The sequence below is a fragment of the Borostomias antarcticus genome (assembly GCF_949987555.1).
Source record: "Borostomias antarcticus genome assembly, chromosome: 25".
Taxonomy (NCBI): domain Eukaryota; kingdom Metazoa; phylum Chordata; class Actinopteri; order Stomiiformes; family Stomiidae; genus Borostomias; species Borostomias antarcticus.
This window is the reverse complement of record NC_140258.1, coordinates 10,158,271-10,180,400: the sequence shown is the minus strand read 5'-3', so window position 1 is coordinate 10,180,400 and position 22,130 is coordinate 10,158,271. Positions and strand designations below refer to the sequence as shown.

General features: G+C 41.5%; 1 protein-coding gene across 1 annotated transcript; it reads right to left on the bottom strand.

Moving 5' to 3' along the window:
• On the bottom strand, positions 1 to 21,415 carry ttbk1b (tau tubulin kinase 1b; the record flags this gene model as incomplete). The annotated part of the gene is made up of 16 exons (XM_084458882.1): positions 1 to 442; positions 1,431 to 3,253; positions 4,233 to 4,236; positions 8,085 to 8,392; positions 10,051 to 10,561; positions 10,800 to 10,972; positions 11,360 to 11,561; positions 11,832 to 11,986; positions 16,049 to 16,174; positions 16,270 to 16,362; positions 16,550 to 16,615; positions 18,586 to 18,690; positions 20,393 to 20,533; positions 20,621 to 20,694; positions 20,995 to 21,142; positions 21,308 to 21,415. The coding sequence occupies 16 exons, from the start codon at positions 21,413 to 21,415 to the stop codon at positions 1 to 3; spliced, it is 4,479 nt and encodes a 1,492-aa protein (XP_084315008.1).
• Between the last annotated feature and the right edge of the window lie 715 nt (positions 21,416 to 22,130).

The window sequence follows — 22,130 nt, the reverse complement described above, 5'->3', positions numbered from 1 at the left end:
TTATCTTGTGGTTCTCTTGCTCTCAGTAGCATTGAGTTTCCCCTTAGGGGGCGTTAACAATGGGTGGGTTTTACCCCGCCTCCCGAGCCTGCTGGCGATGGTTGTGGCGGAGGTAGAGTCCTCAGTGGAGGGAACTCTAGGTTTGAGTGGAGCGGCATTTTGTGCCCGGAAAGATATGACCTGCCTGCGGACTTCTGTTACTGCAGCCCCCATTCGCTGACGTTGGGGGGAGGGACTGTCCGTCCGCGAGGTGGAGTAACTGCGGGGGGAGGTGCTGAAGCTACGTTGGGAGGCGCATGCGACAGGGGGCCGGGGAACCCCACGTTGGTGTCCTGTTATGACAGGGCTAGGGTGGGTGGCGGTGGGTTTGGACTGCAGCATTTGGGACCTCTGGTGCTGTTGGATATTCATGCTCATGCTCCCTGTTTTGCAGGATTGTAGTCTGAAACATAGAGACACAACAATAGCTGGTCAACAAGAGTACTTGTTTACTTGTCGGTGCTCACTATTTAGATAGACCACTTACAGTGCATCCGGAAAGTGCTCACATGTTTCACTTTTTCTACATTAATTTTGCTTTCATTTTAAGACTTGTAAGCCTGCGTAGTTAAAGGAGAAGGCTCTTTTTCGACAACCTGGACCTTATTTACGTCCAAATTGATAAATGTTGAACTTGGCATGGAAATGACCATACACCCAGTTTTCTGTCTTACAATCGCTTAGGAAATGAGGTCCATTGTGTGTAGATTGATGAGAAAAAAATTATGTAATCCATTTTGGAATAAGTCTGTAACAACAAAATGTGGAAAATGTGAAGTGGTGTGAGTACGTTCCAGATACACTGTACTGTATAACCCTGTTATTAAATATTGCATAGTTATCAGCAAATAACCCTGTTACAGGAATCTTTCATTCGGTCATAAGCACACATGTGAAGTTGCAATGCAATACATTATAGATGTAGACTGATCACACATCATTTTAAAGGTGCAGTGTGTTGGCAGAATCTAGTGGTGAGGTTGCAGATTGCAACCAACTGAAAACATTTACGAGGTGCAACCTGGCGTCGTCCGTGGAAGGACCCGCTCTCTATGTAGATATAAAGGGCTCATTCTAAGGTACAGTAACACACAATTCTGCCACAAAATACTACACACGGCACCTTTAATAAAATGCATGTAGTAATTAATTCAAACTCATTACAGTTTAACTAAAACCTTTTAAAACTTTTCTCTTGTCTTATTCTGTATTTCTCTGATACTTCTGACAACAATGAATTCAATAACTCTATTCTCACGTAATAATCAAACAGTTTGTTGATTGACATCACATTTAGGCCTGGTATCTGATTGCTGATTGATTTAAGTGAAATGATGCCTGAAAATTAGAAGCTCAAAGCTTTGCTTCTTTAAAGTGTTTTTTTCACCCACCTATGTACAGTTGGAGAAAGTGGCTTCTGGACACGAGTACCAGTGGGTGTGATGGAGAATCCCTTCTCTGGTGTGATGGGACGAGGTATCCTACTCTGCTGACGTCCCGCATCCTTCCTTTCCCTGACCTTCCTGGGAAGGCCGTCATCCGAATTATGGGTGTCCTCCTCTGACGCAGTAGCTGATGGGTCTTTACAGCCATCATCCCCTGAAGAAGCTGAGGACGAGGCCCCTGAGGCCATCCTGAGCAGGCGACCCTGCCTCCTCTCCATCACTAGACGGGCGAGATGTGGTCGCTTGGGCCGGGATCGTGTTTTGGGCTCCCTGAGTGAGTGGGACTTGTCTGAGCCAGTGTCGTCCTCAGACAAAAGAATAGGGATTCGACTTCCTTTCCTAGGACTGGCCGCCGGTGTTTCCGCCTCTACCACTTGGGGAATAGGAGTCATCTCCAGATCTTCCGGTGGCTCATGAAGGTCCTCAGTTTCTTCCTTTGAAGAAGCCTGATCAAATGGTTGTGTTTTTAGATGGATGTTGCTTTGTATTCTTGGCAGGGACACCTCTTGGGACGGTGACACCTCTTGGCCAAGCTTCCTCTCAGGGGCCATCGCAACATATTTGCCTTGTTGTTCAGGCATAGTGTCGGGAGAACAAACAGCCACATCCGGAGCTCCAGATTTAGCCAGGGGGCCGAGAGCAGGGAAGGGGAGGATTGTATGGATCAACCCGGTCCCAGGCTCAATCTCTTTAACTAAAGTGGCAATTACAAGCCTTTCCATCTCAGCTATGTTCTCACTTTGTGTGGGGTGCATAGTTTCCCTCTCTGGAACGTACCCCTCAGACTTGACCTTCTCATCATCCCTCACTAATACTCCCTCAGACAAGCTCTTTCTGTCCAGCTCTTTGTCCTTGAACACCTTGCCTTCAGATCCAGTCTCCTGATCTTCTTTATCGTCTCTCAGATCATCCTTGTCTGGTTCATCATCCCTTCCCTTTTGATCCTCTCTGTCAGAGATGGCTGCATTTGACCTTCTCTCCTTGCCCTTATCATTCTCTCCATCTGAAATGTTCTCCTGCTCTGCAAATGGCTCCTCAAGAACCCCAGGTAGCAGCTGCCTAGCCTGCAGAGCACCCGATGAGCTCATGACATTGTGGTGGGTAGTCTCTGCTATGTGAATGAAAGTGCGCTCCACTTTGGTGATAGGGCAAGAGTTGCTGGCGGCTGCAGCGGCAACTTTGGCGAGGGACGTCAAAGGTTTGGGCTCAGACTTAATCAACGATGATAGGGTACCTGGTTCTGACATGTCTAGCAGGCTTCCTGGCGCCTGAACTTTGTCAAACTGAGGTGTGACGGCGGCCAGTGTGCCCTGATCTATGTCCAGAAGCAAAATGCCATCCCCCACTACTGCCAGGGACCTCCTAATATCCCCTGGGGAGAAGAGCACCAGGGTCTTGGAGCCCTCCTCCTGCTCCAGGTCCGGCTCACTGACAGAAACCCGACCCTGGGCGCACGGAGGGGGCGTGTCTGCCAGGAGGGTGGAGGGAGCTCCCTCATCATCACCCTGGCTACCCTCGTTGCTCTTTGGGCTACCTTCCCCACTTGAATGCGCCCCAGTCCTGGGAGTGTCCACCTCCACCTGCTCTGTCTGCACTCTGAGGCTGAGCTCCAAGGGGGCATTGAAGGGCAGAGGGGTTGCATTCATCTTAGCGGGCAGGAAATCCACACATGCTGCACCACTCTGGGTGGGTGGGTTGGGTTCGGACCTCTCTCTGCTCTGATCATCCTCCACACTGCTGCATTGGTGTGATACAGTCTCCTCTGACACCTGCAAGAGACATGACACAATAATAGTTTGTTTCAATTTGGTAGGATGTTTTTATATAATTCATAAAGCAAGACCTAAGCGAAGAGTGAACGGTACATGAGCCTACATTAATCTAAAGGAATATCTGGAACAAAAATATATAGTGTACATCTCACATAAATATAGTTGAAGACACAGACTTCAAACAAAACTTTCCCCAAATATTTTTAATTATGTTTTGGTTGTATGCAAGCCTCTGAGGATTGTCCAGTATACAGTAGTTTACATAAATGGATATAAAAGGCACAAAAATCCATGGCACAGCATTTTCACTTTGTTTTAAACTCACCCAACATGTAATAAGTTTGGCCTTGGATACAGTGCTTTGCCAAATGTATTTACAGCTTGAAAGCAGATATACAATATAGCACTGGATATTAATTACTGTACTGTAGGTAACATGTTGATCCAGCATACCTAAATATACATGTTTGAAATGTGAATTTAAAAAACGGCTTCAAAGACTATACTGTATCACCACAGGTTAACTATATAGTTATTGTCAAATAAAATGTGTTCCCTTTAACATTTTGCTTGGAAGTGTGAAAATGTGTGATTGCTGTGGATTCATTTCAACCTATATTCACCTACACCCCTCCTTAGTCAAAACGGTGCATTACATACAAATAACTAGAGGAGGGGCGGTCATCCCTGTTGCTAGCACAAGTAATCATTTGACATTCTGGAAACACGTATTTGCATAACTGGGGCTTTCATAACTCTAAAAGGACTTTGTGTTCACCAAGCCATGTTAACTATTATGTGAGACATTCAGCCAATGAACTGTCACCAAAAATTGCAATGCAAGAACTGCATGACTTTAAAACATTAACTGTCTTCATCTTACTCAACTCCAACAATCAATGTTCATTCTCTTGAATTATTACACTGATACTATATGCCACCATAAACTGTATATAGTAGGCCTAGTCATCCATACAGGACTGGGTATACACAAACACAACATAGTTTGAGTGTAATGGCATTTTTATGTGTGAAATGTATCACAGTGTAAGAAAACTATAATAATAATATTATATGATATTCCAGTCAAAAAAAATATTAAAGTTAACAGAGGTACTGGTAAGTGGACTGATAATTCTGTATTACTTTAAAAATTCCTCCAGCTACATCACCCCTTAAAAGGATGTACATTACATGAGTTACAGTAATGTATGAACAGCGGTGCAGACATGGGCCATGATGGTACAGTAGCAATCATAACTGATAACAAGATAACTGTTATCCAGTATCTGCTGGAGCATCTACATTATACTGTACAGTATGTCCAACATCTATGAAAAATGAATGCTATACTGCAGGCCCTTAGCCAGGGGGGGATCGGGTGGGTCGAACGAACCCACCCTCATGACCAAAGGTACCGAACTTAAAGTCGCACTGAAATGAAAAAAGCATTCTGTCCCATTTTGGTTCACATAATTGGTCATAGTGTTCACCTATTCAACGATGTATGCCAAAAAAAACTACAAAATTAAACTTTTGTTGTAATCTTATATATTAAGTATATAATTTCTTACTTCCTGGAAAACGGTAGGTCACGTGCAATGACGACAACAGGTACCTTAGATTTTAGGCCAATAATCTCACGACATCCACCCGTCAATCAATGCTATCCTTCTATCGAATCTGTCTAAAGTTCTTAAAACCCGTCCGCTTGGTTGCGTCAGAAATCCGTTAAACTACGGAAGTTAGATGATCTCAAACGTCCGTTTCAGTGCGACTTTAAGACCAAAGGTCCCCCCCCCGTCCTGTCAACAACTCGCACACAAATCAAAATAATCTGTTAGCACTGATCATGATTGATGATCTGAAGACACCGGTCAATTTTCTACTGTACATTTCAATTTTCAATTCCACACAGAGAGAGAGAGAGCCTTTTAAAAAATCTTTCTTTATCATTAAATGTTCACAATGTAATGAGGACAGTATAGCAAAAAACGGTTGTAACTGCTCTAAGAGCATTCATGTGATGGTTTCAAGACTGACTGATTAAATGACATGTGGGTTCTTTCCCATTTTAGCAGGGCAAAGATTGTGAAAGTTCTAAGGCAAATTATGATAAATTAAAACAAATTCTATATTTATTGCTGACTTTTTTGTGTGAATGTGCAGTGTGAACTCTTAGAGAAGCGTATGACATTCCAAGCACATATGGGCTAAGATAAACAGCATTAAAGGACAGGTTAGGAATTGAGCATTATAAGCCATGTTATAAGGTTATTTACGATCATATACAATGGCCGACATCAAAGTTTCGTCAAACTGTGCACTCTGGAGATATAGCCCCTCGCCTCTAACACACTAAATGGATCCACAGGAGCATAGACAAAATCACCATAAACACCATAAACTCGTTTTCAAAGACAGGAAAGGAGTGGTCACTGGTGTTCATTGATGTCTAAACATCTCTGGCTTTGTTGTCAATACAAATCAATGGATATAAAATGATTAATAAAACCAGATCGGATGCATACTTTGTGTCGGAACATCAACGGACACCAGTGACCACTCGGTGAGTTTACCGTCTTTGAAAATGAGAGTTTATGGTGTTTTTGAGGGATTTTGTCTATGCAACTATGGATCCACTGAGTGTGTTAGTGGCGACAGGCTGTATTTCAAGAGTGCACCGTTTGACAAAACTTTGATATTGGCTGTTGTATATGATCGTAAATATCTTATAATATGGCTTATAATGGTAAATTCCGAGCCTGTCCTTTAAAATACACTGTATAATAATGATAGCCTATAGCTTGTTAATCACCTATTGACAGTCATCTTCTCTATTCATCTCCAACTGTGTGGTACATTAATTACGTCCAAGCAGCATTCACAATGCTTTTGAAATGAACATAGGTCATAATTTGATACAAACTAAGTATTGAAAATGCATAGGAGTTAAACATGCTATGCTATGTCACCAGGTAACAAAAAACTTTGAGATTGCATAAATCTGCATAAATCTGTGAAACATTTTGGGAAACGCATGTACTATTAGGGCAGAAAAACACTTACTGTGCTAACACCTTTCTGCTAATATCAGTATTCTGCATGGAGTAAAATTACAGTACATGTATTCCGAATGTGTCTTTTAATCATTCTTCACTATTAAGGAAAATTTTTTCCCGAAATTTCAAACAATGATGTACTGTATACCTGTTAATGAGGGGCTTGACTATACTTCTATTTCTTTTATGGCTGTATTTTAACTTTAACTTGTTCATGCCATTCAAAGATCAATGCTGCTGTCGTTATATCATTGTATGTGCACAATAAAATACCACATTATGGACATCTTCCATAATGCTAGCTAGCTTTGTTGTTCATGGCATTTACAGTATTGTACTCTTAACCAATAAGAGGACAATTCACATCCAGGGATTGGATTAACATACAGTATCTAACAGCAATCAAAGAGAGGTTAGTAGTGGCTCTGGAAGCCCAAGGTTGGGAAATTTGTGCACTACAGTACATAGATGACTGCTCCATTTACCCCACCCAAGTCACACATCTGGGACTCATTCTAAACTCCACCCACTTCAACACGCTAGTCTGCTTTCTTTAACTCCAGGAGTGTTTTCTGACTCCATCCATCCCTGTCTTTAGCTGAAACCCTCATGCACGCCTTGTCATATCAAGCTTGGGACTATTGGCGGTCTTCTTTGGGGCATCGGCAATGTCCTGGACAGGCTCCAATATGTACACAACTCTGCTGCTAGGGTTCCCACATGTACCACATCCTGGTATTACACCACCTTTGGCCTTGCAACACATCACCCCCACTCTGTAACACTCACTGCTTCCCCATCAACGTATGGACTATTCACTGCTCACCAAACCAGCCTGGAGGGGGGACCATGGTGGGACAACTCTGACTTTTTCTCCATATTCAAAGGCAGACTCAAAACCCAGTCATTAAACAGGCCTTCATGGCTGTCGTTTAGCTCCTCCCCCTTTAAGATCATCTTCTCTCATTTACCTTAGATAGTGCTGCTCTGGTTTTATTGTACTGCAATTGTATCTTCCTGTCCTTGTGCAACAAGAGATACTTCAAAGATATTGGGCTGTATCATGGTTCAAGTAGCGTCAGATTGAAGAACACATTGAAGAAGAGCAACCAATGAGGATGAGGGTGATGGTTATGTTAATGATAGTTTGACGTAACTATAGTATGACTAAGAAAATATGTTTGCCCCCCACCAATCCACAGTCCCACGCGGTCACTCACAAAAACAAAGTCACACGCATACTCCATTTCTGAAGCAATGTTAAGCAGTGCAGGTGTAGGAATGCTATAGTAGAAATTAGACAAAGCATGTAAGGTACTGTTATCATAAGTCTACCACTCACATAGCTACTTTTTTTTTTTTTTACATCTTTAAAAGAATGTTTACAGCGTCTAGTATAGGTTGTCTGTCAGTTTGGACCACAACTTTATGTTCTCTCTCTCTCTCTCTCTCTGTCTCTCTTTTGTTCTCTCAGGGAGGCCAGTGAGCCCCTAAGCCATGGCCTCAGACATTTTAAGGACCTAGAGCTTTAGGTATCAGGTGATGTGAGGTGCTTCCTTGGAGAGGGTGAAACCCAATCCCATGACGCCGCATCCACAGGCTCTCCAGGAGCCCAAGGGGAAGGCTCTGGTTTATTGCAAAAGGAAAAATAAATATATTCCTCTTTAAAATCCCCTTTTCGTTCAAGTCAGGGGTGTACGTTTGTAAGGGGAGCAGGGGGTACGTTTTCATTTGTAAAAAGCAGCCAAGTGTGTTCATCCAATCACGTCTTATTCATGAGTTTGGCCAGCATTTGTTGGATCTGGATACGAGAGAGGTTGAGAACAGAGTGCCGTTGGCGTGAGCTCCCGGGGCTGCCGGGCAACAGGGGCATATGGCGGCGTGAGGGGAGGCGGGCGGGGCTGCTCTCTGCAGAGCGGCTGCGCTGGATCATAGCTCCGGCCTCAGTGCTGCCGTGGGGATACTGCTCCATCTCCAGAGTTGAGGAGGAGAACACGTAGGACGCCAATCTTCGTAATTGGTTTGGCCTCGGGAAAGAGTGTTGGTGGTGGGGGTGGGGCCTGTCCTCCTCCAACTGAAACAGACCAATAAGAGTGGAGGAGAAAGGGATCAGGCTGGGGGGCCATGACTCTTGCTCTTTGTCAAAAAAAAAAAAGAAAAAAAAATGTTTTGTTTCTATCGCTTTTAAATGTCTCTGTACGCATCTTGCTGCTGCCCTCTCCAATCCCCATACAGACACAGCACAAATATAAGGGATCCTCTTTCTCAGTCTGTCAGGGGCTACAGTGAGTTTTAGCAGTATGAAAAAATGGTTTAAGTTATTGTCAAAGCTCTGTGAAATTGGTTAAGTGAAGAACTTCCAAGGCCAAGACTGACTTTTAGCGTAGAGAGAGGAGAGACAAGACTTTTATTTGGTTTGAAACTGAGGTCTAGAACAGTTTACCATGACTAACAACATTACTAGATGCTTCTTTGATTGGTCAATGATACTTGTGAGTATGTTAAATGAAAGTACTTTTCTGCACCATCAGGAACCAAAGCAAAAAGTACCTTGATCACAGCGATTCAACAACACTTCTGAACAACACCAAATGTGCTACTCAATTCAACTGGTACGGAAACTAAAGAACACTGCTCAATGATGGAAAGCTTCAGAGTCTGATAAATAAAAAGACGACGAAGATCATGAAGATAATGATGATGATAATGAGGTGCTGTTGAATGAAAATGAAAACTCAAACAAAACTTTAAAAGGAATTCTCATATGTGTGCTTGTGTTTGGCTCAAAATGATATGATAGGCGCTGAAGCTGTTGAACCGTAGCTGCATGAATTCATCGTGATGATGAAGGCTCTGATGACATGGGAGTGGAAATGGTAATTACATTGTTGTTATAAAGACAAAATTAAAACTATATCAACAGTGTCCTTCATGCTTTTTCAGGGGGTTCAGGAGGATGTAGAGAGTATACATCTGAAGACTCAATTCCTGACTTGTATAAATGTACCAACAAATACTGAAATTAACTTGTTACACTCTGTTGTTGTTCATCAATCATAATGCGTAACACTGTAAAAAGGTTTTATACACCTACATTCAAATATGTGCAGAATCACATTTTGCAGGTGAAAACATTGTTGTAGTGTCAGTTTTGTGTGTCGGTCGTATATGGATAGGAATTGAAAGGTGAAAAGATTGACCTGTGAATTGTTTCCAAGTTATTGTAATTTCATAATCTACATGTTATATTCCCCAACATTCTAACAATGCATTTGGAAAACATATTCCTCGCAATTATGTCACTTGTGAAGAGTTCATAAAGGATCACACAGGCATGTGATCATCGGTCATCAGACCTGGGTCAATTACTAAAAGAATGTCCATTGCTTGGGTTGCACTTGAGGTTGCACTACTGCATTGAAATGTGGATCAATTCCATACAATAAATGCCAACATTGAAGCAACCCACAACTCACCTCAATTACTTTCAACATTTTCAAAATCTTTGCTCTTCAGACACTAAGCATTATTCACAGTTTTGGAAATGTGAATAAATATTGTAGGTGGCACTTGAACTTTTGTGTATGCAGACAGGCGCACAATAGAACTCAGTCTATCTTTTTTTGCTAAATGGTTATTCCAAAAGCATTAGGCTAAAACTTGAGCACTGATGCCACAACCAGTGGATCTTTGTAAGACCGATCAGAGTACTAAATCTGAATGTTCCCTTACCTGTCTATGAGGTCCATGGGGTTCTGACTGTCTCTGGGCCCGGACTTCCTGTTTCCTTCGCTGTGATTCGCTCTCCTCCGGCTGCGCCCCCGCGCCGCCCCTCGTCATCCCCGCGTGCGCCTTTGGCCGCACCACGGCCTCCCCTGCCCCGGCACCTCCTCCTCCTCCTCGCATCCGCCTGCGCTCCTCCTGCTCCTCCAGCGGTCGCAGCTCCTCCGGCTCCTCGTCTGTGGTGCCCGAGGTGGTGGGCTCAGCCCCGGGGTGGAAGTCCCTCAGCTCCGTCTCCTTGTCGATCATCACCCACTCCTTGCTGTTAAAGTCCTCCTCCTCTGCTAGGGGCACAGAGCGGATGAAGGCGTTGCTGTGGGCCTCGGGGTCGCCGGCAGACGCCGCAGACACTTCATGCCTTCCGTCCGCCTGGCGGTCACCGCCTGCCTCGAGGGACAGCATCTGGGCTGGCTGAGAGGAGTACACGTGGCGGGACGGGGAGCCCAAGATGTCCATTCGAGAGCTGTGGTGGTGACATCATATTCAAGTTCAGGTGTTGAACAGCACAACTAAGAATGTGTGTCACAGACCATCATTAAGTTACCCACTGTGATAAATCCAAGGGTTTCTCAACATGATTGAAATTCACTGAATAAAATTTTTTTCAATCTGCATAGGAACATGTTTACAAACTGCATCAGAAAATGTAGGTAATTGTAAAATGTAGGCAAGGTATTTTCTTCTTTGTAATATGCTCTTACCGCCTGTCATAGATGTCTGGCCTTCCTTCTGCAGCAGACAGCCGGTCGGATTCAGGGCTGTTGATTCGTCGGTACCTGAGGGCACGAGCCTGAGCACCAGGCGAATCTGGAGGGTCTCCTACCGCTGGGGACACAGGACACGCCCCTTTGGCGGGCTCCTCTTCTGCAGCCAACTGCGTCTGGGGAACCAAATATTTCCTGAGTGATTTTTTTACTTTTTATTTTTATTTTTATTTAGCCTTTATTTAACCAGGAAAGGTCCCATTGAGATTAAAAATCTCTTTTTCTCTTTTTAATCTCTTTTTACATTGTCAAATGTTTGGTCACACATTGGTCCAAAATGTGTTTGAAATTGAAATGAACACTGGAATGAACACTGAAATAAACGCTGACTTAGCGTTTGCTCAAAAAAAACATAAGCACCTTAGGCCCATATTCTCAGATCCTGGTGTCTGGCCTTTCTTATACAGTATATGATTTTGATGTGTTACATGCTACAAGTATGACAGGCATGCAGCATGCCACCAAAGGCATAATAGAATGTAATTCTTGTAAGGCACCTTGCTAATGCTTATCCTGAGTTTGTTCCGGTTGAAGTCTGTATCCTCCCAGGCCTCCCCCTCTACCTGGGGCCGGGCCCCCTCTCGAGGCATGCTGGGTAACAGCACAGGGGGAGCGTTTTCCTGGTCGCTCAGGTGCTCATCCTGCAGAACGTCATCTGTGTTCTCCCTTGGCATTTCACCAGGAACAGGATTCACCACTCTGAGAAAATCAAAGTAGAGTTGACATACAGGCGGTAGATGGATTATAGTCCACAAAGCTACTACTGTACCACTTAAACAGACTCAACAAAATATCACAAAATGAAGCATTGTGTAACGTTTTGCCATCCTTAAAGGGACATTTTCTAATGGCAGAGTAATAAGGAATCATCAAACAAACAAATAAATAATTTGTTTTACGATGGACCCTAACCACTTGTTTAAAGTGGACGTTTGTAGACAGTTTCAAAGTTACTGAATGTCCTCTTACCCGGCCATGGCGGCGGTGGGCCGTGTGTTCTGCTGAGGGGGGGTTGACGTACTGGTGGACAGTGCTGCATCTGTACCCCCCTTCTCCCAGTCAAACGGCTCATTCTCGGTGATAATACGCTCCTTCATACTGTTCTCAAACACCGACATCAGCAACTGCACAGAAAAGCATTAAGAGATGGACTTCAAAACACAGGACAATAGAATACAGCTTTGATTCATTTGACTCATTAGGCGTTTTTATACAGAGATCCCACTATATTGTCCTATAGAAGATCCCTCAATTTTCTGGCTTTGTTTGTTTATAATGAACCAAAGAAAGAGAAAGGCATAATGTGTGATTTTATATAGCATGCCGGCAATCTGGAATCAAGAGGAACGACCCTTGGACAGAACATTCACTAGTTGTTAAACAAGTCCATGCACCTGTATGGTCCTATAATGAATGATGAAATACAGACATATCTAGTGCTACTAATGTCACATCATGTGTATCAATGACTGACCAGAGTAAGCTCTCTACAAACCATGGTAGATTGAATAAGAGTACAATAACGTCTCCATCTAGTGGGCAAACAAGTCCATGCACCTGTATGGTCTAAAGTCCTATAATGAATGTTGATATACAGACATATCTAGCTCTACTAAACACCTCAAGCGCTACTCTCTGTGGATGTAGAAACTACATGATTTCCCGAGTAAACGTGTCTGAGACTATACTGAGAAACCAAACATAGGTTTTGATGTAAAAATCTAAATGTACTTGTCAATGGAAAAATGCACTGGAAAGGCGCCTTTTGTGGTGGATTCTGGTACTACGGGGGGACTAACTGACTCACTCGCTAAATCACTCATGACGTGACACTGACCAAGCTTAAGTCCCTCCCCTTCGGCTGTCGCCGGGTAACGGACAATTAGAAAGGGTGCTCAGAGAGCACAGGCCTCCGCGCATTCATGTATTTTGTTGATGTTACTGAGTTGAAATGGTTGATGTCATGTCTCATTTTATGTGTAATAGCCTACCACAGGATCCAGGCTAAGAAAATGTAATGTAATTTTTCCTAATACCGTGTTTATCGTATTTGTTTCTCATGAATCAGATAATGGGCTTCCATCTGATTTGTGTATCTGCCCAGTGATTCGGATTGCATATGACTTATATGTAATACCACATGATCCAGGCTAAGCAAATGTAATTATGGGCCCTGCAGCCTCAGCTGCCAGTCCCTCTTGTATTTGGAGGCAAAGCAGCGAAGCTGCGAGGCACCGAATTGTGTTTGTACCTTTTCTTATTCTTCCTCTTCTTCTGCCATGGGAGTCTATGGCAGCCCATAGAACCATATGGTAAAAAGTTGTGCATTTTGGCACTCTCAATCATGACAGTCCGCAGACTTGTCATCAAGTCTCATTTCGTCATCTCGAACACTCTAGCGCCACCAACGTGTCAAAGTTGGAGGTGCGTTTCTGCATGCAACTTTTGACCCGTAAGTCCGATTTTCAAAATCAAGATACCGTTGGAGTCCTTGGCTCAGGGTGCAGGGTGTAGCGTGCCTGATTTTCCAAGTTCAGTGTTGGCCTTACTTATGCCTTACAAGCATAAGTAACTCATTAGAGCAGGTTGAATAGGGACTAGAATTCCATTCCAACAGAGAAGAAATATAAGGAGGGAGCATTCCTGAGATGGCCTTCAAAATGAATAAAGACCAATGTTTATCGCGCCTCTCTGTCAAGGAGGAAAAGCCTGCCCTGTCATAAAGGACACAGTGGTGGGTACCTAAACTGTCACCAGTGATAAATCTTAAGGAAGAGTGAGAGGAGAATGTCTCCAGTCACTTGAAATGGGTGTCAATAGCCATGACAGCAGGATTGACGAGCTGGAGACAATGCTGCAGCTCCCTCAAGTCAGACAACTAATCCCTGAAATCAGATGGATGACCTAGAATCCAGATCCCAACGTCACCTTTAAAGGTCAGCTGCAAAGATAAGATATATCAGGCCAACTTTAGTGCTAAGGCAAGAGGAGTGGCAATATTGTTTAGAAAAAATATTCCCTTCATTCGTCCACAATTTCCGACCCTGAAGGGAGCTTTGTTATTCTATCTGTCACTCTATACCAATTACCCTAGTAAATCTATACGGCCCTAATTTTGACAACCTAAACTTCTTTCAAAAGGTTTTCAATGCCATACCAAACTTATCTGACAAAATATTGTAGTCGGTGGAGATTTTAATTGTATAATGGATTCTCTCTTGGACAGTTTTCAAAAACGCTTCAACAATCCAGCTCTAATATTCGCCTGATATTACTGATGGAAAATGAAAACCTAGTAGACATATGGAGGCTCTCCCACTCGACTGACAGAGACTATTTTATCCTAGATTCCAAATTAATATCATTAGTTGATAACATTGTGTATCACCCCATTTTAATATCTGACCACTCACCACTGTCCCTGTCACTAAAGCTGGGTGAACACAAACTAAGGAACAGTCAATGGCGGTTTGACACAATGCTATTGCTATATAGCATATTGCTGAGATATGGAATTTAAAAACTACCTCAACAAACATATCTCCCACTTTATGAGTGTGACAAAGTGGGTGAGAGCACACCACTTGTCCCCAATTTCATCAGTGCTTTGCTACATTGCATTCATCATCAGCATAGAAAGCATGTTTGCTAGGGTGTCAGTGGGCCCACACTGAACCTTCAGATCAAGAAACTCAAACACTTAGGAAGAGAGACAGCATTTAATATTGTGACTGAGAAACCAGATTTAACATAAACACCCCACCCTACCAGTTTGGTCCATTCTATAAAAACTTAAATTAAGCAATTAAAAAGAGCCACTTAAGAATCCTTTCTATTCTTTTTAAGCCACGTTTCATCCAAAATCATGATATCAGGACTAATCTGTTTGACAAGTAGTCAGTTAAAATTCTTAATTAAGCTTCCTAAGGTGAATTATCCCGAGACCATTCCTATTCTTAAAGGCCAGTGGGGTAACAGGAGAGTCTGGGATGACAGCAGAGGTAAAGACAGGAGGCTGAAGGTGGATTATTGTCAAATTAGCATCATCTCTACCATGGAAAGTACGATGAACAGGGTGTCTAGCAGACATATGAACAGGAATGTTCAGAGGAGAAATACACCTTTTTATCGTATCCATTTTAGGAATAGGGGTGGTTAGTGGGATAGACACGCCAACTGACGGCACTGCGCCCAGATGGGTGATTAAAAGCTATATACAGGTGCATCTCAGAAAAGTCCATTATTTTCCGTTATTTAATTCAAACAGTGAAACTTTTTCTTTATTCTAGATCTATTACACAAAGTTAAATATTCCAAGCCTTTTTGTTTTAATCTTTAGGATTGTACAGTATGTTCAGTATGTACATTTATACACTCAATACTTGGTGGGGGCTCCTTTTGCACAAATTACTGCATCAACGTGGAGCGTGGCATGGAGGCAATCAGCCTTGAAATATTTCACTACATGTGTAATGAATCTATAATATATATATATATATATATATATATGTATATAATATTTGAAAGTTTCACTTTTTGAATTAAATTAAGGAAAATAATGAACTTTCCACAATATACATTTTTTTTTAGATGCACTTGTATTGGATAAAATGAGTGACCAGTTGCCTGATGCCTTTCCGGTTTGGATGTAGACCACATCTTTGCCAAAATGAGTCAACGTGGTTCAAAAAACTATAGCCATTAGCAGTACAAAAATTAAGCATCCAGTGATGGAGGCTGGACAGGTGACAAAACCATTCAGCGCTGCCAGATACAGTGGGAATAGGCCCAGAAAAATACAGTGTCTACCCAGAACCTCAATGGAGAGAGCCAGTGTCAAGATGCAGCTTAGATAGCTCTCTTGACATGACATCATTAGTAGGCCAACCTGCATGAACAATGACAGTATGGACAGAGGGATAGCGCTCAATCAAAGTAGAAACCAATTCAATAAAATCCTTTACCTTGCCAGGCAGCACCACAGATCTAACAATGGAATCCCCTAAAATCAAAACATCACGCTTACAGTCGTTTCCAGAGTCACTAAACATAGAGAGCTTTGGTGAACGTAGGATTCAAATAGCAGGCTCCTCCTTCAAATAGCAGGCTCCTCCTCCACCAAGCTAGCTTCCGTGGTTACCATGGCATCAGTGTCAGACAGCAGAATGGAGAGGAAGGTTACATACCTGGTAATCTGGCTTGGTGTAGTAATCAAGGCCTGCAACATGTTCAAGGAAGATGTAAAACTCTGAAGGCATGTGTTTGAGCAGCATCCGGTGGTCGTATCGCTCTTTAATTTGACCCACTTGCTCCTATAAATGAAAAAAAGACCAGCATTTGTAATAAGAATAGAAACCTCAGACAGAGACCTTAGACAGGATGTAGGGTAGATAATGAGACAGCTTACCTTATCTTTTATTTTTCGCCATGGTAACTGACCCACTGCAAATTCTACCAACATATAAAATAGTGACCATAGGTCATCATGACGCCCCATTTCCTGGTTTAAAAAAAAAGGATGTCGTTATTCAAATGGATTTTGCAACCAAAAAATTTCACCAACCAGCCATACTTTTAAACATAGCATATATATCAAGATGACATAAAACATTAGTACTTGAACATGCACTGAAATGCTGTGTGCTGTATAAAAGGTATATAAATAAAATACACTATGATTTGCTTACTTTGTTTTTATGTGCATTTACAGATGCATAACGAACAGTTCCCCGAAATCCAGCCACACTTCTGGGCTGCAGAAAACAATTTGAACCAGAAATCTCTTTTCAGTATTTTGTCAAAACAGTTGTCCATAGTCTATTGTTTGAGAAGCACGTTTAGATTTAATAAGACTGCAAATGAATTAAACTACATGTGGGAGGGGGGGGTCTGGATAGAAAAAGCCATCTCAGGCAGGGTGGTGGACAGGGGGGTGAGATGGATTTTAGCAAATACTGAGCATTTAGTAAATCTGTAAATATATGTTAAATAAATAAATGTGTTAGACTGGTCAGTCTAATAATGTAGGTTTGTACAGCACAATGAGCCACACGGAAATAGTTATACTAAATCCAATGATGGGATGCTCACAATAAATGATGGTACAGTTGCTGCACTCTTGTAGTGTAAACTTTTTTTTTTGTAATTTGGGACTATTTAGGACCCACTAGAGATAAAAAGCAGAACATACTGTATGTTACATATGTCATGGGTGGAATATTTTGTCAAACTGATTCTGCAGTGGAGTCAGGCACCTGACAGATGAGGCGGGTCACAAGCATGCGCTTCAAACAGAAAAGGCCAAAAGGAACAGCAAAACTGAAAAACATAAACCATATATGTGAATAAATGGCACATATCATGTATAATAATGTCTAAAATGTCTAAAACAAAGTAAAGAAGTGGAATTTTGATATACGGTTAGTAAATTATGTGGCACATCTTTATGGACATGTGATTATACACGAATGAGGCCCCACCCCCACCCCGTTCTGCTACAGCAACCATTATCCCAGGAATGTTTGCTTGTTTTGATCTTGACAAAGTTCTTGAAAAGGATTGTAGCATTTTAGGGGTGTTAGACCTGTGGGGTTTACCCATGTAAAATTAATTTCAATTTCCCCACCATTCGAAGTCAATGCAACCCTCAGAAAACATACTGGGTTTTAATGAAAATGGTAGCAACTAGAAAAGTCATTAGCAAAGGGCACATCTTGTGACGGACAGCTCAAACGAGAGTAATGGGAATGTCAACAACTTTGTAGAATATTCTGTAACACTGTCTACAGTTTAACAGTGAAAAATACAAATAAAATTGACCCATTTGGATAATACAAATTGCTTGATGGATCATGGCTTGGGGGATCTTTCAAGAATGTAATTTTGAGTTAGTATTTCATGGGGAAATATGTAGAAATGTCCCAGAACGAAGCTATTGAAACCGCAAGCAAGTGCTGTAAGTGCTCTAAATGTGTACTGTATGCTCTACAAAACAGTAAATAAATAGTAAACTGTTAAAATGTAACTGATTGTGCAAGTAGCTGCTGCCACTTTGGAGGTGTTAGAGAACATGATAACACTTTATGTTACTGTGTGCTTTGTTTTTGCACCTGTCAATATGTACTGTACATTTCAATATTCATTTTCCTATTTTGTATTAATCTTTGAATTGACAACACTTTAAATGAATGCAAAGCATGTAGTGGTATGTACTGTAAGGTAATGTAAAGCACACAGAAAAACATTTTTGCACCTTTGATGAACAAAACCACCCAGTAGCAGTATTGTAGGCTTCACTGTGTATAATATACTGTACTGTACGCTAGGTCTGACTATGTTGCTGTTCTGCAGTACAGGTCTGACACTTAAATTAATTAGTGGTGGCTGGAAGAAGACAGAACTGGCTACTAAGTCCAAAATACAAATGACAATACTTGAAAAAAAATATTGGTGTCTATAATGTGTTGTTCTGCAGAAACAAAGACAACATTATGGGATTGTCATTGTGAGCTAATTTTTCAATGTGTAATTCCGACAGTTCTAGGGGTTGTACTTCAAATGAAGGATAAATATAAAATACAATAAATGTTTTTTCATAAGGACTTCAAACATGCCTCTGGAATGTGTGAGAGTAAAGTAAAATGGTGTTGTGTGTGTGGAGGATTTAAATGTTTTAATCATACAACAGAAGTGATAAAGTGTTTAGCTTTCCACTGTTACTTACCGGTCGAACCTCTCCTGTAGTATTGGTGTACTGGCGTGCCAGACCGAAATCTAACATATAACACTTCCTGTATGTCGAGGGGAGTCGACCCATGGCAAAGTTTGACTGTGTAAAAACAACAACAATGCAGCTAGGTAAATTACCAAAATGTATCCTTTTCTTGTTTTATGCTGTACACGTAAAGGCCGGGACACACCAACCTGGCGGCCTGCCAAACACAGCAGGGGACTGATGGGTTGCTTGATGTTTCTTTGGTGTGCCATAGCCCTCTGTGGAAAACTGGCCATGTGTACAGACCACATCTGGACTAGTTTTTGGCTGATTGAACATATTAAATCCTTCAAGGTTTGTGAGAGGTTGTTGATTCTGAGCCCATAAGAGAACCATTTGTAGCTCAGATGAGCAAAAGTATTTACTAAGCTAACAAAGCAGCCTATAACTATAATGTTTAGTCTCCCAGTATTTCAAAACATTTAATTTGGATCATAATGATCCAGAATTTGTAATCCTTTTTTTGCTGGATCATTCTGATCCAGATACCACGAGATCAGGATTACAGAATCTAGATTTGCAGTCTTTGAATAGGCTCTGCCTTTCTTTTGCTGTGCATCATATATTATATTAATGTTCATATTACATTAAGCCTAATTGTACAGTACCATGATCGCTATCATATACTGAGTCAAGAATCAAGATGGCTATAGGGATCTGGTGAGGAAAGAAACTGAAAGAGCAGAGAAACAGATCTCTCCAGGCAGATTAAACTGACCTTGCTTCAAAAGAGAGAAACAAAACTTTACATTTGCCTCTTAGAAGAGAGGCTGAAAGATGATGGCATTGCAGTTTCGGATGAAGATGTGTGACATTATTGTACTTGCACCTACCTATTTTTCTAAGGGCTTGGGAGTTTTTTATAGTTAGTTAAAAAATAATTTATTGGTTAATTATTTAAATTAGAATGGATATTGTTTTTGCGTGGTCTGTATAAGCCTACTTTAATATTCATTGAATAAAATAATGATTAAATATGTTCCATGTATTGTACATGTCTCTACATCCACCTTGAATCCATGCTTGATCTACCCTTCCAGTGGGATCAGGATAATCCAGATTTTTAGCATCAAAACTATCCTAATCTCCACCTTAGAATTTTGAAAAACCCAAGAACAACTTTTGATCAGGATTCTGGGTAGGATTGGATTATCAAATCCATATCCCAATTTAGGAGGGTCATGATCCCATATCCTGGTTTGAAATACCTAATTTTGAGATTTAATCCTATCCTGATCATTCTGATCCAGATTGAATGTTTTGAAACACTGGGCCGTGTGAGCTGTCATGTTATCCCTGCAGAGATTGAGGTATACAGACAACAGGCGACATGAATACAAGAAAATAAGGATATAGCCTAATACAGTATATTATATATTGAAAAGATTTGCAGTCCATGGTTTGTAATGCAGCCCATACATTCATTTTCATGTTGAGGTTTCCCTTTACTTATGTTTTGTAAAACACTGCTAAATTGTTTAGAAATGTACATTTATATCAGGCTCTATTTCCTACACATGCTCAGAACGAATTGATCTGATGCGCTGACAAATATGATCGTAAGTCTAGTCCCATCTTTGCATCCGTGGAAAACAAAAGGTGAACATGTTGGTACCAGTCTTTTTGTGTGTGTCCCGGCCTTGAGACTTTTTCAATTCAGGAACCGCTACTGTAAAACCAATATATGGATAAAGGAAATAGCAAGGGTGTTTATAGGATTGACCAGAGAGGAAACACCATAGAGAGGGACACTTACAGGTTTAATGTCTCTGTGGAGGAAACCTACAGAGTGGATGGCCTCTATGGACTCCAGGATCTGCTTGCCCAGACGTAAGGTGGTGCTCATGGTAAAAGTCCCGCGAGGCTGACTACGTCTCAGATCAGCCAAGTTCCTTCCCTAACAGAGAAAAACACAAAGCTAAATGTATTACAACCATCCTGTTTTCATTAATGGCAGATTTCCATCACATTTTGATTGGATTACCTGAAGCTGCATAACTACATAGTTGAACTTCTCATTCCTTCCACATCCAATGAACTTACAAACGTGATTTTTTCCTGCAGGAAATTGTACAAAATGATTAAAATACATTTACAAAATAAATTTGAAGAAAAGCATAACAGACATGTGAATTAAGTGGTTTATTACAAACACCAAAATGCAGATCAAAGCACTGAAAAACCTATAGAAAACTTGAAACAGAGACTCCAATCAAATCAAAATCTGCCAGATATCAAATTCACGCTAGACAGCTTTTGTTTAGTTTACACTCCCGTATTTCTTCTTGGTCAGGATGATGCTACTCATCATTGATTGATGGTGTCCTTAGTGAACCCCTCTCAGATAGACATTCTTACCTTGCAGTTTCTTCAGGACAGCGACTTCCATTTTGAGGACCTGTTTAGGTTGTTGGGCTGATTCTACCTTAAGTGCCACATTCTCCCGTGTCAGCAGGTCCAAAGCCTCGTATATCTCCCCAAAACCTCCCCCTCCAATTTTCTTTAGCTGAGCATGTCAAAATGAGAAAAAAAAGTATTATCAACACAGAGGGTGAAAAATAACATTCATGTGTTATTTGCAACAGTTTTACAATGGTTTAGCTATGGAGCCACAAAATGTATTAATAAAGTATCCCACTTTGAAGAACAGTCTGGAGAACGACTCACTCACCACTTTCCAGCGGTCCTTCACCATGCAGTTAGGGGGCAGGATGTCCACCGGCTCCCCTGCTCCGTTCATGTTCTCGTCAGCTTGGACACCAGGCCCTACACACTGCATTGGCCGGCCTAGTAAAGGCACAACAGCTCCAAATCTGAATCAGCCATTAATCTAAGAAGAAGAAAACATAGGTGTTGTCGGGCAGTATTGTATAGTGTACTGTATGCACAGTATATGTAATTTGTATGGAAATGTACCACTGATGGTACAACTAGTAATTCTGTGAAATACTTGATGCACTTCATTGCCGTATAGTACACAGTTAAACCAATGGAACAGCCCCAAAAGCGCAAACCAAGGTAAATAAAGTGTATAAGTATTTGACCCATGTAACTGGGCTGAATTGGTTAAACTTAAATGTAGAAATACCTCCCACCCCTGTGTCATAACATTCAATAGATTTTGGTGGCATTGCTGTCTGAAGCAGTCTTTCTGTGTGGTAAGCCCTGATTGAGGTGCTTGTGGGTTAGGAAATGCAACACAGACATCTATTTGATCCAGACAGGCCTAATCTGTTATCAAACGTGAGAGATCTAACAGGAGAGGATCCAGCACCTGTTTAGGTCCTGATAAGGACTTCATACCTTCACCCTCTGACATCACAAAGTAGAAGACAAACATATTCTTGATGCTGCTAGTCCCAAATTACCCCTTTTAAAAAACAGTTTTGCCATAAATTTGCACACTCCCAGAAAACAACTTTCCCACCCCATCCAGGCAATCCCAAATACATAGACTTGAATAATGTAGCCCACAAAACAAGAGAATACAATTT